This window comes from Botrytis fragariae (genome assembly GCF_013461495.1).
Source record: "Botrytis fragariae strain BVB16 chromosome Unknown tig00000161, whole genome shotgun sequence".
Taxonomy (NCBI): Eukaryota; Fungi; Ascomycota; class Leotiomycetes; order Helotiales; family Sclerotiniaceae; genus Botrytis; species Botrytis fragariae.
This window is the reverse complement of record NW_023500998.1, coordinates 640,326-654,703: the sequence shown is the minus strand read 5'-3', so window position 1 is coordinate 654,703 and position 14,378 is coordinate 640,326. Positions and strand designations below refer to the sequence as shown.

The 14,378-nt window shown below is 43.1% G+C and overlaps 6 protein-coding genes across 6 annotated transcripts; 2 read left to right on the top strand and 4 right to left on the bottom strand.

The window, feature by feature from the left end:
- Positions 1-209: 209 nt before the first annotated feature.
- On the bottom strand, positions 210-1,517 carry Bfra_009368 (uncharacterized protein; the record flags this gene model as incomplete). The annotated part of the gene is made up of 1 exon (XM_037339711.1): positions 210-1,517. One exon carries the CDS (start codon positions 1,515-1,517, stop codon positions 210-212), a length of 1,308 nt encoding a protein of 435 aa, XP_037189761.1.
- Positions 1,518-2,091: 574 nt separating this feature from the next.
- On the bottom strand, positions 2,092-3,907 carry Bfra_009367 (putative 2-hydroxyacyl- lyase 1 protein; the record flags this gene model as incomplete). Its single annotated transcript, XM_037339710.1, has 2 exons — positions 2,092-2,145; positions 2,195-3,907. 2 exons carry the CDS (start codon positions 3,905-3,907, stop codon positions 2,092-2,094), a joined length of 1,767 nt encoding a protein of 588 aa, XP_037189760.1.
- A 349-nt stretch (positions 3,908-4,256) lies between these two features.
- Positions 4,257-5,010, top strand: Bfra_009366 (putative neurofilament protein h form h2 protein; the record flags this gene model as incomplete). The annotated part of the gene is made up of 2 exons (XM_037339709.1): positions 4,257-4,517; positions 4,564-5,010. The coding sequence occupies 2 exons, from the start codon at positions 4,257-4,259 to the stop codon at positions 5,008-5,010; spliced, it is 708 nt and encodes a 235-aa protein (XP_037189759.1).
- Positions 5,011-6,111: 1,101 nt separating this feature from the next.
- On the top strand, positions 6,112-9,924 carry Bfra_009365 (uncharacterized protein; the record flags this gene model as incomplete). Its single annotated transcript, XM_037339708.1, has 2 exons — positions 6,112-8,673; positions 8,728-9,924. The coding sequence occupies 2 exons, from the start codon at positions 6,112-6,114 to the stop codon at positions 9,922-9,924; spliced, it is 3,759 nt and encodes a 1,252-aa protein (XP_037189758.1).
- Positions 9,925-11,376: 1,452 nt separating this feature from the next.
- Positions 11,377-12,680, bottom strand: Bfra_009364 (uncharacterized protein; the record flags this gene model as incomplete). Its single annotated transcript, XM_037339707.1, has 2 exons — positions 11,377-12,352; positions 12,592-12,680. 2 exons carry the CDS (start codon positions 12,678-12,680, stop codon positions 11,377-11,379), a joined length of 1,065 nt encoding a protein of 354 aa, XP_037189757.1.
- Positions 12,681-13,281: 601 nt separating this feature from the next.
- Bfra_009363 (putative dna-directed rna polymerase ii subunit rpb7 protein) lies at positions 13,282-14,106 on the bottom strand (the record flags this gene model as incomplete). Its single annotated transcript, XM_037339706.1, has 4 exons — positions 13,282-13,442; positions 13,500-13,669; positions 13,721-13,801; positions 13,858-14,106. 4 exons carry the CDS (start codon positions 14,104-14,106, stop codon positions 13,424-13,426), a joined length of 519 nt encoding a protein of 172 aa, XP_037189756.1. The 3' UTR covers positions 13,282-13,423.
- Between the last annotated feature and the right edge of the window lie 272 nt (positions 14,107-14,378).

Sequence of the window (14,378 nt, the reverse complement as noted above, 5' to 3'; positions counted from 1 at the left end):
CGTTTACTGCCCGCTGTATGGGTTTTCGGCTTTCGAGCAATCGATTCACATCGCGGCATGTATCAGAAGAGATGTGCTAGTAAGATAACCAACAAGAAAGATTTACTAGAATGCATAGACTTCGAAGTCTCTACACATAATCATAGCAAAATAAAATGAGATTCGATGCAATATTCTAAGTCCAAACACCCACCACCCATCACTTCTAATCAAAGTAACTCTACAAATAGCATCCAGTCAACCCATCTAACCATACCCCCGATATCTAAGCCCCCGGATCCAACTCTGTTCTCATATTCATACTCCCAGTCTCTCTCCCTCTCCCTCTCTCTCATAATTCTAGGTCTCACATATCTTTCTCTTCCAACCTCACTTCTATCTCTTCTTTCCCTCTCTCTATCCCTAACTCCTACACCCTCACCATACATTCTTCCCTTCCCTATCTCCCTCTCCATAATCCTCTCAACCCGATCCTCAACTCTTCCCACGCGCCCCTCAACTCTATCCTCAAACCTATTCATCCTAACCGCACTCTCATTATCCCTTCCTCTCCCCATCACCGCAACCATCTCCCGTTGTCGCTCTCCAAACTCTCTCTCCGCATCTGCCAGCCGATCAATCCTCCCCTCCGCAAACTTACCATCTATCCTGCGAAAAATAGCTTCTTCATCCGCTCTACCCCATGTATTCTGTTGCTCCGTCTCATTCCTTCGTCTCAATGTCTCGACTTCTCGATCTTGGCCGCGAGGTGGCAAGAAAGGATTCATTTCTCCATTCGTGTTAACCCAGGTTTCGCCAAATGGAGGTATATTTCCAGTACCCAAAATCTTGATACCCATCCCCTCTATTCTACCTTCTCTTCTCCCTTCTTCCCTCTCAGATTTCATCTGCAGCCCCTTGATATCACCCCTAACACCGTTCAACCCACCGCTCAGCTTTTCGATTGCCTTTTCCCTCGCTAACTCTTTCTCCCTTTCTAGCTCTTTAATTCTCGCTGCCAATATCGCCGTGTTCTCGAAATTCTCGTTTGTTTGAGTTTGAGTTTGGGCTCGAGCATGTGCGTTGCTATTACAAGCAACTGAAGAAGTGTGACTGACTGCGCTCGAGTTGGAATGGGAGACTGATGGCGGCGGAGGCGAAAACGTTGTATTCAACCCCTTTAATCTTTCGCCTAGACGTTGTATTACGTCGATATTATGGAAGAGATCTGAACAACTTGGTCTTCGTCCTCTTTCTCTTTCTCTTTCTCTTTCTCTCTCCCGCTCAAAGTCTAGTATTCTCTCGCGTTCTCTCTCCCGTTCTTGTTCTCGTACTTGAGTATAGTACATACTTTCGTGGTAAGAATTAACAGGTACGAGAGTTGGTTCGACCACATATGTAGATCGATAAGGAGGAGGCATGGCGTCGACACGAATAGTGCGTTCGGATTGGTATTTATCTTTGGGAGACTTGGCTCCGTCAAACATTTTGCCTTTGGTTTTCTTTTTGCGAATGGAGTAAAGGGCGGGCCAGCACATTGGGTGGGTTGATGAGGGTATTATGTACTGAGATTCATAGATCCGACCTGGTATATCGATGTGCGATATGAGCGCGAAGCAATAAACAATACGTGGCACAGGTATCAGATTGTAGCTAAAGATACATTTATGAACGGTCTAATCATTATACAAATATCTAACGCCAATATACATTCCAAGAGCCCTGACGTCAATACAAAGAAGAAGAAAAGGTGGAGAACAATAATGAAACTAAAATTCTTACATAAAGGTGCATATTTGCTAATGGTCCATTGCATGTTTCAATATTCAAGCCAACTTGCAGCTTTGCAGTTGAATGGTCCCTTCAGAAAATGCAAGTGAAAAACATTGTTCACCCATGGACATGGATTTGCCTTCTGTATAGAAACCTATCAATAGAATGAAAAAGAACTTTGTAGAAATAATAGAAAGTCAAAGATATCGCTTCTTGTGCCTTTGCTTCTATTGAATCTTGAATCTTGAGTCGATTCATGCACCTTCCCGATTGGCCGAAGTAGCGACTTCAAAGTCGTAGCCGGCCACCCCTGTCTCATTAGAATATCCTCAAACGTCTTCACAACTTTGCTTTGTTTGAATTCTTCTTCGAATCTTGCTGCCATGCGAACTCCTGCCGACAAGTTAGTCAAGTAACTATGAATAATTGGAAACATACTCACCAAAGTCTTCTGTGCCCCCGCTTCTATGATAACATTAATGACCACTGGTACACTTGCTTTAAATCCCTCTTCAGTAGCTTTTGCAAGCTCTTCAGGACTACGGACTAGAAATCCTTTTCCGCCACACATTTCTGCAACTTTTTGGTAATCAACTTCCCACCCTAAACTTGTACTACGCAAGCCTCCCTTGGAACCCATTTTACTGTTCTTTTGCAGTTTCAACCACTCATCTGAGCTTTCGCTATCACCTTGATACACCCCACCATTATTCATAACAAAGATAAGAATATCCATACTGTACCGCGCCATTGTTTCAACCTCTGCCAGTGAGAACCCGAAAGCAGAATCGCCTTCTAAACAGATAATCTTCTTGTGGGAATAATCTGGTCCGCTTCGCGCTTCTCGTGAGGGCAGATTATACGCACAATGAGCTGCAATGGCATATCCTAGACCGACGCCCATTGTGGCATGAGTTCCAGCGTCAAGACGCAATCGTGGATGCTCTACAGGAAATGCACTACGTGAGATATCCATGGTGTTTGCGCCTTCAGATACATAAACTACGCCACCATTTTTTGGTGGAGATAATTTGTGAATAGTTTCCCTGATGACATCAAAAGCTCGACCGTATGTCATTGGTAATTTATCAACTTTCGCAGTTTTAGCAGCGGTAGCTTCATTTTTGCTTCTACTTGCTTCCAGTTCCTTTATGTATACTGAAGATGTATCGTATTTCCAGCCCTGTAGAGAATCACTTAGTTGTTTGACCACCAAATTGATATCACCAATTATTCCAAGTTCGGCGTCACCGTTGTTCTTTCCAATTTCTTCGGCAGATATATCAACCTGAATTATCTTGACATTCGGATTGTATTTCGGTGCTTCGCCATAATGCAGTATCCAGTTGAGTCGTGCACCAAGCACGAGAACGACATCGGCGCCTTTGAGTGCTGCAGATCTAGCTGTTGCTGTGTTGGATGGATGAGAGTCAGGCAAAACTCCCTTTCCCATAGGAGTTGGTAGGAAAGGGATATTGGTCTGGTCGATCAATTGTCGAATCACAAATTCGGCTTGCGCGTATGCGGCACCTTTTCCAACAATAACAAGGGGTGCTTTTGCAGACTTCAGTATTTGTGCAACCTTTTTGATACTTTCCGCAGCTCCTGCGGCTCGTGGCGCAGCAGGCACTATCTGTGTTGGCGTGTGTTCTCCTTCTCCTTGTATAATATCTGCAGGAAAGTCAACGAAACCTGCTCCAGGCCTGCCATACCATGACGTTCTATAAGCTGCCGTGATTGAATGTGATATTGAATCGAGGTCTGATCGGATTGCGATTTTCGTATGCGGACTCAAAAGAGAGATAGCATCAAGCTCTTGAAAAGCACCTTTCGTAATCAAATGAGTTTCGCTCGAGCCTGCCAATAAAAGCATTGGAAAGGCATTGGCAGATGAGTTGATTATGCCTGCCATTGCATGGATCACACCTGGACCGCCGACAACGAGGCAAACCCCAGGCCGTCCTGTTAAGTATCCATATGCTGTGGCAGCATAGCTTGCAGCTTGTTCATTTCGGAATGCAATGAACCGTATCCCTACAGCAATTGCTTCCTCCGCGATCTGCACCACCGGTATACCAACAAGACCAAATATAACCTCCACTCCCAGGTCTTTGAGAGTGCGGGCTATTAATCGAGCACCATTAGAAGTTGTCATTTTTTGTTATGTGAAGGTATTGATTGATCTTGTCTCGATGCTCGCTCCCCTCGGGATTTAGAGCTCTTATCAATGGGTTGGTGCCGATAAGCTTGACCCTGAAACAATGCGCTCAACGGAAATGACATTCACGGTCCCTCAATACTCCTACCAAATCGTCTCAGATTTATGCCATATCGAAATATATAAAGCTTTTATGAATACTCACATTCATTCTACGAAGTTCTAATAATAAACGTCAAAACCGGAAATTACCAAACTGCCTATTCATCACCTTTATCGTCGTTGACGAACTACATCAGTCACAGCACTATTACATTCCGCACTTCAGGCTTCAAAGTTAACAGATATGGCTTCGTCCTCTTCTGCTTCTTATTCCACCGATCCTGCTCTCTACCTGTACACATCGTTGACTTCCGGTTCATCGCACATTGTTACTGCGACATCGAGGCTAGAGACCATCTTGAAAGCGAACAGAATCCCATTCAAAGCGCTTGATATTGCGACCGATGAAAAGGCACGAATGCTATGGGGTCGCAGAGCTGGTAAAGATGAATCGGGACGTGCTAGAAAGATTCCAGGTTTAGTCCAGGAAGGTTTGGTTCTTGGTGTACGTTGAAATCAAATGACGCAGAGAATATGGCTAACAATTTCAGGATCTCGTTGAGATTGAGGATTGGAACGAATACGGCGAATTGAAGCAACATATCAAGATTGTACCTGTGTCGGGACCTGGTGCAAACCCAGCCATCAAAGCAAAACCTCCAACCAATATAAAGGAGAATAACAAGCCAGCTGTGGCTCCTGCTGCTCCTCCTGCGTCGATATCCAAATCTGTTAATACGAAACCTTCTGGGGCTGCAGAAACGACTATTACATTAGCTATGCGACAAGCAACTCAAGAAGCGGCACAAAAAGCGAAAGATTTAAAGAAAAAGGCAACAGAGACACTGGTTAATGCCACCAAATCTGAACCTGAGAAAGCATCCAAACCTGCTATTGTCCCAACTGCTACCATTCCTGACGAGAGGCATACCTTCGAAACAATCACTATACTACAAAATCCTGATAACTCAACGTGGAGCGCTGCGCCATTCTCCTAATTGAATACTCCCTGTGGAGAATTCATATATAATTTGGAGTTTTTGCAATCGTCAACTTCCACAGCTTGGAGACCAGGTGATGTTGATCCATTTATTTAAGTGCACCGAGGTTCATCTGTATCATTAGGATCTGCAGAGGATATCTGAAAGATTGAGGTTGAGAAAGCGATACCCGAGGAGGATGAAGACGAGGAATCAGATTTGAACGAGGAGTAAGAATTGATTGAATTTATATTTGCTTTCTGCTAGATATTGCAATGCCATCTGTTTCATCCAATACTTCTTATGGTCTACTCTTCAAGGTCATTTATTGCACATGACTAAGCGACTCAGGATCTGGTCGGTGGCAGTAGCTTTTACCCCTATTCTTCAAGCTGCGCATTGTATTTGAGCCTCTAATGGATATTGTTATGGGGGAAAGCGATTTTTTTTTTGGTTCTTTTTTTCATCTACCTTCATGGCTTGACGGTGTTTTTATTTATTTTTGATCACATAGTTTTGCATCAAGTCCTTGAGCAGGTCACCCAGCATGCCATCTCACTTGTTGCACTGTTCGTAACATACCTAACAATCATTTTTATCGGGAACGAATTCGTTCTTTTACAGGAGTAGTATGTGGTTCTTGTAGAATAATGGAAATACCCTGTGAGCCAAATATTACACGGAGTGGCATAAGTGAACTTTAACGAGTATCTTGTTACAGCCCCCTGAGTGAGCGAGTAGGAATGATTCAATCTTTTTGCATTCTCAGATGTTTTCCGAGAAATTATTGACTTATGCCTGCAATTGTTTGTGCTGATTAGGGCTCCAGAAGGAGTTGATCTCGATCTTCTCACCATTTAGCTAGGCAGACGACGAGAGCACTTTATGAATTGTAAATTGCCATCCATTGGAACAAAGGGGTTTCTTAATTTGATTGTTATCTTTCTTACTTGGACTATCATCCTTTCTGATTATGTGCATCTTTGTTTGAGTCCGTTTTCGTACTATCAAAGGATAATTTTCCTTCTTTACAGCAGTCAGCTTCATATCTCAGCTTCCATTTCTCAAACACCGTGGCGCAGAGAATCTAAGAAAGCTACAAGATCAACGGTCTGCAATATGATTTTCGACTGGATTCACCGCGCCGTCTCGCCTTTTATTTATACGCTCCCCACCCCAAATCCATTTCAATTACAAGCCGAGGACAAACAAAAATCTAAGCGAAAGAGTCTGAAGTATGGTGTCGAGTTGGAATACGTGTTGGCATTTCATGATCTAGAACTCAATCTTACAGACCGTGAGGGGCATGGCCCTAACCATGGAATCGAGAAAAACGTTTCATTAGCCATTCGTCGCGACCCAGCATGGAGTCCAGCGGTTAACGTGCCCTTTGGAAGACTTGCCAACATTATCTACAATAGTTGGGCCATTCGCAAAAATAATGTCAAAAATGAAGACGAGAAGAAGGATGTATCTAATCTAAGGCCATATAATCTCGAACCACAAGAAATAGTCTTCAATAAACTTAACAACAAGGTTGCATGGCTTCAAGGCAATATCAAGCACAGTGGTTTGCGAAAAAGGAAGGATAAAACTGAAGGGTCCTACGATCAATGGATTATTTCGACAGATTTAACGGTTGTCGGCCAAGGTTCCGCAAATCTGTATAAATGGATACCACGTATCTCTGGCAGAACTTCTAAACGATGGGATTCTTATGGCATAGAAGTGGTATCTCGAGTCCTCGAGAGTAACAACCATAGAGATACCGCCGAGCTTGAAGAAATTGTCAAAGCGCTCAAAGGTACCGGAGATGAACTATATGAAGGCTTCGTAACAAATCAATGTGCCCTACATGTGCATGTCGAGGCCCCCGACCTTGCTACACTGAAAGAGTTGGCTTGTATTTTGCTGATATACGAAGAGGAGATCTCAAGGCTACACCCTAGATGTCGTCGTCCGGGTCATCCTGTTGCAAGGGGCAACCTCATCAGTAATCGCTTGCACACGCTCCTGGGCGCGGATTATGTCACATATGAGGAAACAATCCATGAAATTTGGGATCAGCGAGCGGAGACATCTCTCTATAGAAAACAAAGAACAATTCAACAGATTCGCGATGAAGTTGATCAACTGAGGGATGAGAAGGAACTTGCTGGTTACATGTGTTTTCCTCTGACATACGCAAATAGACTGGTAAATTTCCTATCATTGAGATCCTCATCACGGGCTCATACCATTGAGTTCCGACAAGCTCGCGGTTCCCTCAATGTAAAGGATGTCACTCAATGGGTCGATTTCTGCTTGAGCTTGGTGCAGCTTGCAGAATATTATGTTTCCAATCCAGACGACAGAATCCAAGAATGGCCTGGTGAGAATGATGATGCCATAGAAGAGGTTGATATATTCAGATTAATGGATGTTATGAAGCTGGATGAAAGGAGTGTAAACTTTTGGAGAGGCAAAGTTGCTAAGTATATGGGATTTAGAGAGGAGGACAACCGAAGTGACACTGAAAAGCTTCCCGGGGAAAAGAAGAAGATAACCCCCAAGCCCCCTGGACCACCTAAACCGCCTGGAGAACCACCTAAACCGCCTGGAGGACCACCTAAGCTACCTGGAGGCTCGCCATCAGGTGGAATGCCTCCGCCTCTGCCACCCCCAGGTGGCCAAACAGGTGTGGTGACATATCCTACTTTACCGGGACTATCGCCCGTACAGAAGCCAACCCCATTGATAGTACCTCCACTTTTCTCTCCGACTCGGAAAATAAAGAAACTCCCAAGACGAAAACCCGCAAGGCCTAAAAAACCGAGAGTAGTGTCGGAAGCTAGAGCTAGGTTGATGAAAAGACTGGAAGAGGAAGCCGGAAATAATTCTTATTTTGATGTAACCGCCGGTGGAGGATCCGGTATCCCCCCAGCCAAAAGCGCTATGGAATCACTTGCTGCATACTTCAACATGACTACCAGCGATCTAGCCACGGCACTTCCAATATATCCTCGACAACCAAAACCTCAAAAACCTCCACCATCGAAGCCTCCGCCAAAAATTCCCCCAAAAGTCCAGCCAGAGCCAAGTTCACAACCCAATCAACCATCACAGAAACCGAAGCCTCGAGTGACTCCCTCTAAGCCAACGCAGGAAAATGTAGGAGCTGGTGGTAAAGTGCAGTACCCTAAAATTCCGTCAGACGGAACAGACATAGATAATCCAGATTACGTGCCTGATGATGACAAACCTGTATCCCCCAAACCTTGGGTAGACCCAGGCTATGATTCAGATTACGATATTATACATGGCGTTGGTATATATAGTGATCTTCCATCAGATAAGCCTTGGCATATAGATACAGGTGTCTATGTACCCAAACAAGATACACCAACTCCTTTCAAAACAAGGCCAAAAATCCCAAAACCGAAAATCGAAACGCAAGTAGAACAACAAGAAGAAGTGCCGCCACATGACACCGACGACGATCACGAAGGTGTGATCACAGGAACATCTAAACCTTCAAAGCCTAAACCTCCAAAGCCTAAACCTTCAAAACCTAAACCCATCGAGGTCAAGAACCCACCACCTGGAGCTGTACCCAAACTTCCTCCCAAGGTGGGCGGTCTTAGCTGGTTTAGCGGCCTTTCCACTTCAAATACTAGAAATGTAGGACCCAAAGTCACAACTGTAAGTAGCCTAGAACCTTCCTTTGAGTAATTTTCTTTTACTGACAGATATGAGGCCCCGATAAATCGTACAACCCATCATCAAGTGCCAGCTACACCGGTGAAACCGCAAGTCACTGGAGCAACAACGGAAGTTATTTATCCTTCACTCCCTGATATAGACAGGAAGCTTCCTGGGAAAAGACCCGCAGAAGAGACCTTAAATAAGAAAGATCATAAGAAAATCAAACCCACTCCTAAGCCTGTGCCTGTGATAGGACCTGTCCCTTCTTCGAGCAAAAGACCACCAACAGGCAGACCCTTACCAAGCGAAAGAGATCCAAAAAGACCGAAGACATCTCCTCCATCCACTGCCTATAAGCCTACAGGATCGCTGACAGTCGATGGGGTCCTTGAGCTTCTCGAAAGTCTCCAATTTTTGGAAGATGAATCGATCCGTAGAGAAGCAATGGAGCAATTGCACAACACTGATGACGCGAATAAAGCAATTATAGCCAAGGCCGTCTCCATCTTTTCAGATAGCCATCAATCGTGGCTTCCAGATCACGCAAAGACACACAACGCAGAAGATGCTGCGGTGGAAGAAGCTAAAAGGTTACAGATGATAGCCGACGAGCGCTATGCAATTAGCATACACCAGGATGAAGAATACGGGTTATTAGACGAACATGGAAAGACGTTTGTCGGTGCCGAGCTCCGAGTCGATCACCCTAAGCCCACAAAAATTGGGCTAGAGGAGCTTGAACGTATCAACGCTGGCACGATCCATGAGAGGTTGAGGATAAAGAATTTTTCTAGGAATGAATGGGAGAAACTCTTCACGACAGCAATAGTTTCTGGCAAGTTTGGTACATGTGGCGCTGCAGCTGTGGTATTGTCTCTTCACAACCAGTATCCTAACGAGCCATGGACGCGAGGCTTAACCAATGAGAGCTTTTTAAGGGACTGGGTTGAAACGATTCCAAAAGTAGGGGACCAACAAAGAATGAACTATTATGACGAAGATCAGCTCAATAACGCTCTCATGAGAATGACAAACGGGCAGCTCCAACTTGCCGTGACTCATCAAGGTCTGGAGAACTATTTCATGTATGGTCCCCCGGAATCTGCCCTTCTCACCTTACATGGTGAGCCGGCTAGATACCTGTATGTACATTTAACTCATATGGCATTTAAAGAAGGGCCCGGGGGCGCACCATACCAGCATTTTGAAGGAATGAAGAGAAAACGAGGATACAAGGAGCATAAGTAAAAAGGCAGGACTCAAGATATGACTATTTGATTTAAGCAATCTTTGCGTTTTATCTCTTTTGGGGAATGCATATTTCGATTGTAATTATTTTTATACTCTGGAATTTGAGAAATTGATGTGCCGTGTTTCTTTACTCAGAATACAGGATTATTCCGAGGTTATATGACATTGATAGTGAAGTAAACAATGACAAGAGAGACCGTCAGTACCTGATTAATAGACAACAAACTTGTCAATATGAAGATACCTGCTAAGGGTTTCTTCAAATCTCTGAACTAGTACCCAAGGGATCCATAAAATGCGATGCGCAGAATCCATGATCATGAGATGGTGATTCTTCACAACCCTCAAAGCATTTAACCTCATATATGAGCCCTGTCTGTGACAACAATTAACAGATAGCCACTTAGTTTTTGATTTTTATCTTATTGCACTTGCCATCTGATCATCCTCATGGCTCCTTAAGGTGGTTGGCAGAATTTATCAGCATAGCCGACAAATATACCACCTACGTCCTGAACTGTGAACATCGGTTTCAAATCTACCCTTAAGAAACCTCTTTTAAACTCAAACGAAATCTGCAACGACATTCAGGACTTTTACCGTCAAACTCATTCAAATTCTCCACAGCTCAATTCAATTTTAGCATTTAGGACGCCAAAACTTAAGTTGATCTTCAAAACACATTTGCTAGCATATATTTTAGCTCTCTCCAAAACACAACTCAAAGCTGTACTCAAAACTGTAACCAACGAATCAAGACCTCCATTCTACAACCCACCTTCTTTGTATTTGCTCCAGAGCTTAGAAACCATACATGTACATATCAGAAACTCTCACAAACCATTCAACATACTAAACTATGAACAAGAATGTTAGACATCAAAACAAAACATGAATCTTGCCATTGTACTACTGTTCTCCTATTTATTCAGCAGAGTACAAAGCAAAGATTGACCTATCCTAGCAATTTAAAGTCCAGGATAATCAGTTGTACATCAATTTAATTCAATCTTGCTAGCAAGTTTTTCTAACAGTAAAAATACTAGATGAGCACTGTTGATATCAAGTCTATGTCCACATTCACATAAATTCCCGACATTCACAAAGCAGAGATTTAAATCCATCCATATCCACAAGATAGAAAGAAATTTATTATATGACAGCAAAGTTTACATTCTATAAAGTCAATTGAAGTATAAAGTATTGAACTCTCCTTAGATAATTTCTAACCAACCATATTGTAGGTATCTTAAATACTTGCTTGAATAATCTGTGATTGCATGTCGCTTATGGGATATACATATAGTCCAACCCAACCCAACCTAACCCAAATCACCAAAATCAAGATGCATCCACCCTACATCTCCACACAATCAACAATCAAGAGATCTTCTTACCACCACCAGAAACATCAGAATAAAGATCCAGCGATTCATCCACCCACTCAGTCTAAGCATTCTTCTCCCACCCCACCTCCCCTTTCTCTCTCTTCTGTTTCTCCCTCCCTTCCTCTCTTTTCCTCTCCCGATCCCTCCACTCCTTCTCATCCTGCTCTTCCAAATACTCCCCCAAATCCCTCAAAACCAGCTCACCACTCCACGCAATATTCTCAACCAACTGACAATCTTCATGTCTCTCCGCCAATCTAAACCCATCCAATAACCTCCGAATGCAGTATTCACTCCCCCGTTTCAACTTCTCCCTTCTCGCCAAAAACTCCCTCTTCTGTTCCTCAAATTCTCGTTGCTGTTCCTCACATTCCTTAACACCGACAAGATTCTCAAGAAACTCACACAATTCCTCTTCCTTCTCTCTCTTCCATCGAATTTCTTGAATCCTCGTCATCAAAATCTCAACCTGTTGTTCGAATTCATGTGTTTTCTTCCTCTGTGCTTCTACTTTATCGACATATTTTCTTTTTTCCTCCCTATACGTCACTCTACTATTATGCACCACCCTCATCTCCTCTTTCTGCGCCACCGCCATCGTAAATTCATGTCTCCCCGGCCATTCTCCATCAAGGAGTGTTTCCCGAACTGTAGGTTCAACAAATCGCTTCACATAATAGGGGGAGATATTACACAGCGTAGGTGAAAGATATCGATGCGGCCTCGATGTCCATTCTTTATGAGTTGGGTTGCGAAGCACAGCGAGATGTCCGGTGTATGTTTCAGGCTGCGGTGGTGGAATTGTCGGCTCAATAGCAAGACATTTGCATCGTCCGATTTCCGTCTCCTCAAGTATCTTGGTTTTTTGAATGGCGGTGGCCCCAATGGAACTGCGGTGGTGACATACGATGTGGTTGTTTTGACAATTGCATTGGCGTGTTAGCTGCTTAACGTGCTTCATGTATTTATCGCTGATTGCCGAGTTGGCCATACTGAAGTCGTGACTGTTGTTGGTTCGAAAAATGACTAATCGGTTTCTGGAGATTGTAGATTATTGGATGCAGCCAAATGGTCAAAGAGTTCAATTAACATCGAGCAAATTATGAGAAAGTAAAAAGTTATTCTAACGTGTCGAGTATGTTATGATATATGATGCTGAACAGACCGTAATGTACGTTGAGAACAGAAGAATCATGAGGTTATGAAGCTGCCGTATTGAGCAGGTTTCCCCACGAACCGTAAACAAGTAGCCTAGGTGTAAAAAAACGGTTCATACAGGAACATAGGACATATATATGGGAAACGATATGGCATCATACTGGGAGTTCCACTGACTAACAAGCTAGTTGATGTACTAACATTCATCAAAAGAGTACATTTTTCAGACAAGATTCATATAGCAACGAAAATATGGCATTGTACAGTGAGTCGCACTAGTTCTTGTACTCGCATTTTCAAACACAAAATCATTTTTCTAGACCGGGCTGACATATGGACTTATCATTTGTTCAGAATCATATACCAAAGCTACGCTTCGAAATTGGCCCTTGGTGACTATAGAACCAAGAATCAAAAAGATGACTCCATGCTGAGTTGAACTGTCAACAAGAAGTAGCAACACGAACATGAACACAAAAACAGTTCTTTGAATTGATCAAACAACGCATGCAGACAAATGGGTTGCAAATCGCGCTGTCCTTAAAGTAAAGTCTAAATGCATAATGTGGTATATTCGACCAGAAAAATGTTTGAGATTGTTATCTGACCATTGATTGAACCAAGAAAATGAAAATACCTAACTAGAGTTTCACAGAAACAATCACTAAACAATAATAGCAGAAATACGTGTGAGATAGATATCCATTCATCTATCCATTTATAACATTGAGTTCACCCAAATTCCTGTCATAGTGAAGCTGGTGGACTTTATTAAACCTCAGAGCTCAAAGGATTGAGCTAATGCGCTGGGGTAGGTCATATCTCCATGAAATGACAATAGTGGTGTGGTCCAAGAAAGCTTAGGTCTTGTGTCATAAAAACCTAAAGTTATGACTGGAACATGCTTAAAAGGTATTGAGGGTTTAGTTAAGGCTGAGTTATATCAAGGATCACGAAGCTTGCAAACAGCTAGACATGGAGTTAATTGGGATGGTTCGGTGTAACACATTGGGATGGGAAACTCACCCGAGATAATCCTCTTTGATACTACCAATAGCAAACATAGCTCCGACTTCAGGTCTTGTACCAATAATCTTTACTCGGACATGAGTACCTGGCTCAATGACAGAGTCTTCATTGTTTGTAAATTGAGGTGGTGTTGCATTTGCATCGAATTTGATGTCACGAGGAATCAGCTATATTGAATTAGTATGGATCGCATACCAACAACAATGAACAAAACTTACATGTGCAGATACAAAGAGGGGCAAAGGACCGGCATCCGCAAAAAACCCGACAGCATTGACTGAGGTTACAATAGCATCGACCTACATATGTTCATGAGAAATGCACGTTAAACGAATTCACAAAATCGAGTTCTTACAGTCTCGCCCTTGAAGGGTCTCCACACTACAGCACGGTATCCAACAGTGAACTCAGCCAGTCCACTTCCTGGAAGGATTCTTCCTTCAGAAATGTTGAAGGTATCCATGATTGTGATGATGTAGTAAAGACCGGTACACGTTCCTTCAACATCTTTCAATAGCTTGCCAGTCACCAACTCATGCATGTTGCGACCAAAGTACGATGGGTGCAGGGTGACCTGACGCTCAAGATTGTAGAGGAAAAACATTTTTAATGGTGAGGAGCGGAAGAGATAGCGAAGTGGATGGAATTTCAGGATTGTAGAATCAATGCCCCTTCTGGTGAGTTAATGTAACTTTGGAATTGCGCTGCAACACAACAATCCTCCTTCTTGGTAGAAACTTGTAATGTCGTAGAGAAGTTGAAATTATTGAAAGGAGGCGGAATTCAAGTATATTTGACAATGCGGATAATTCGAGAGCCTTCCCTCTTCAACTCTTAATATTCAGCCTGCTCTAAACCCCGAGTTATTCACCCAAT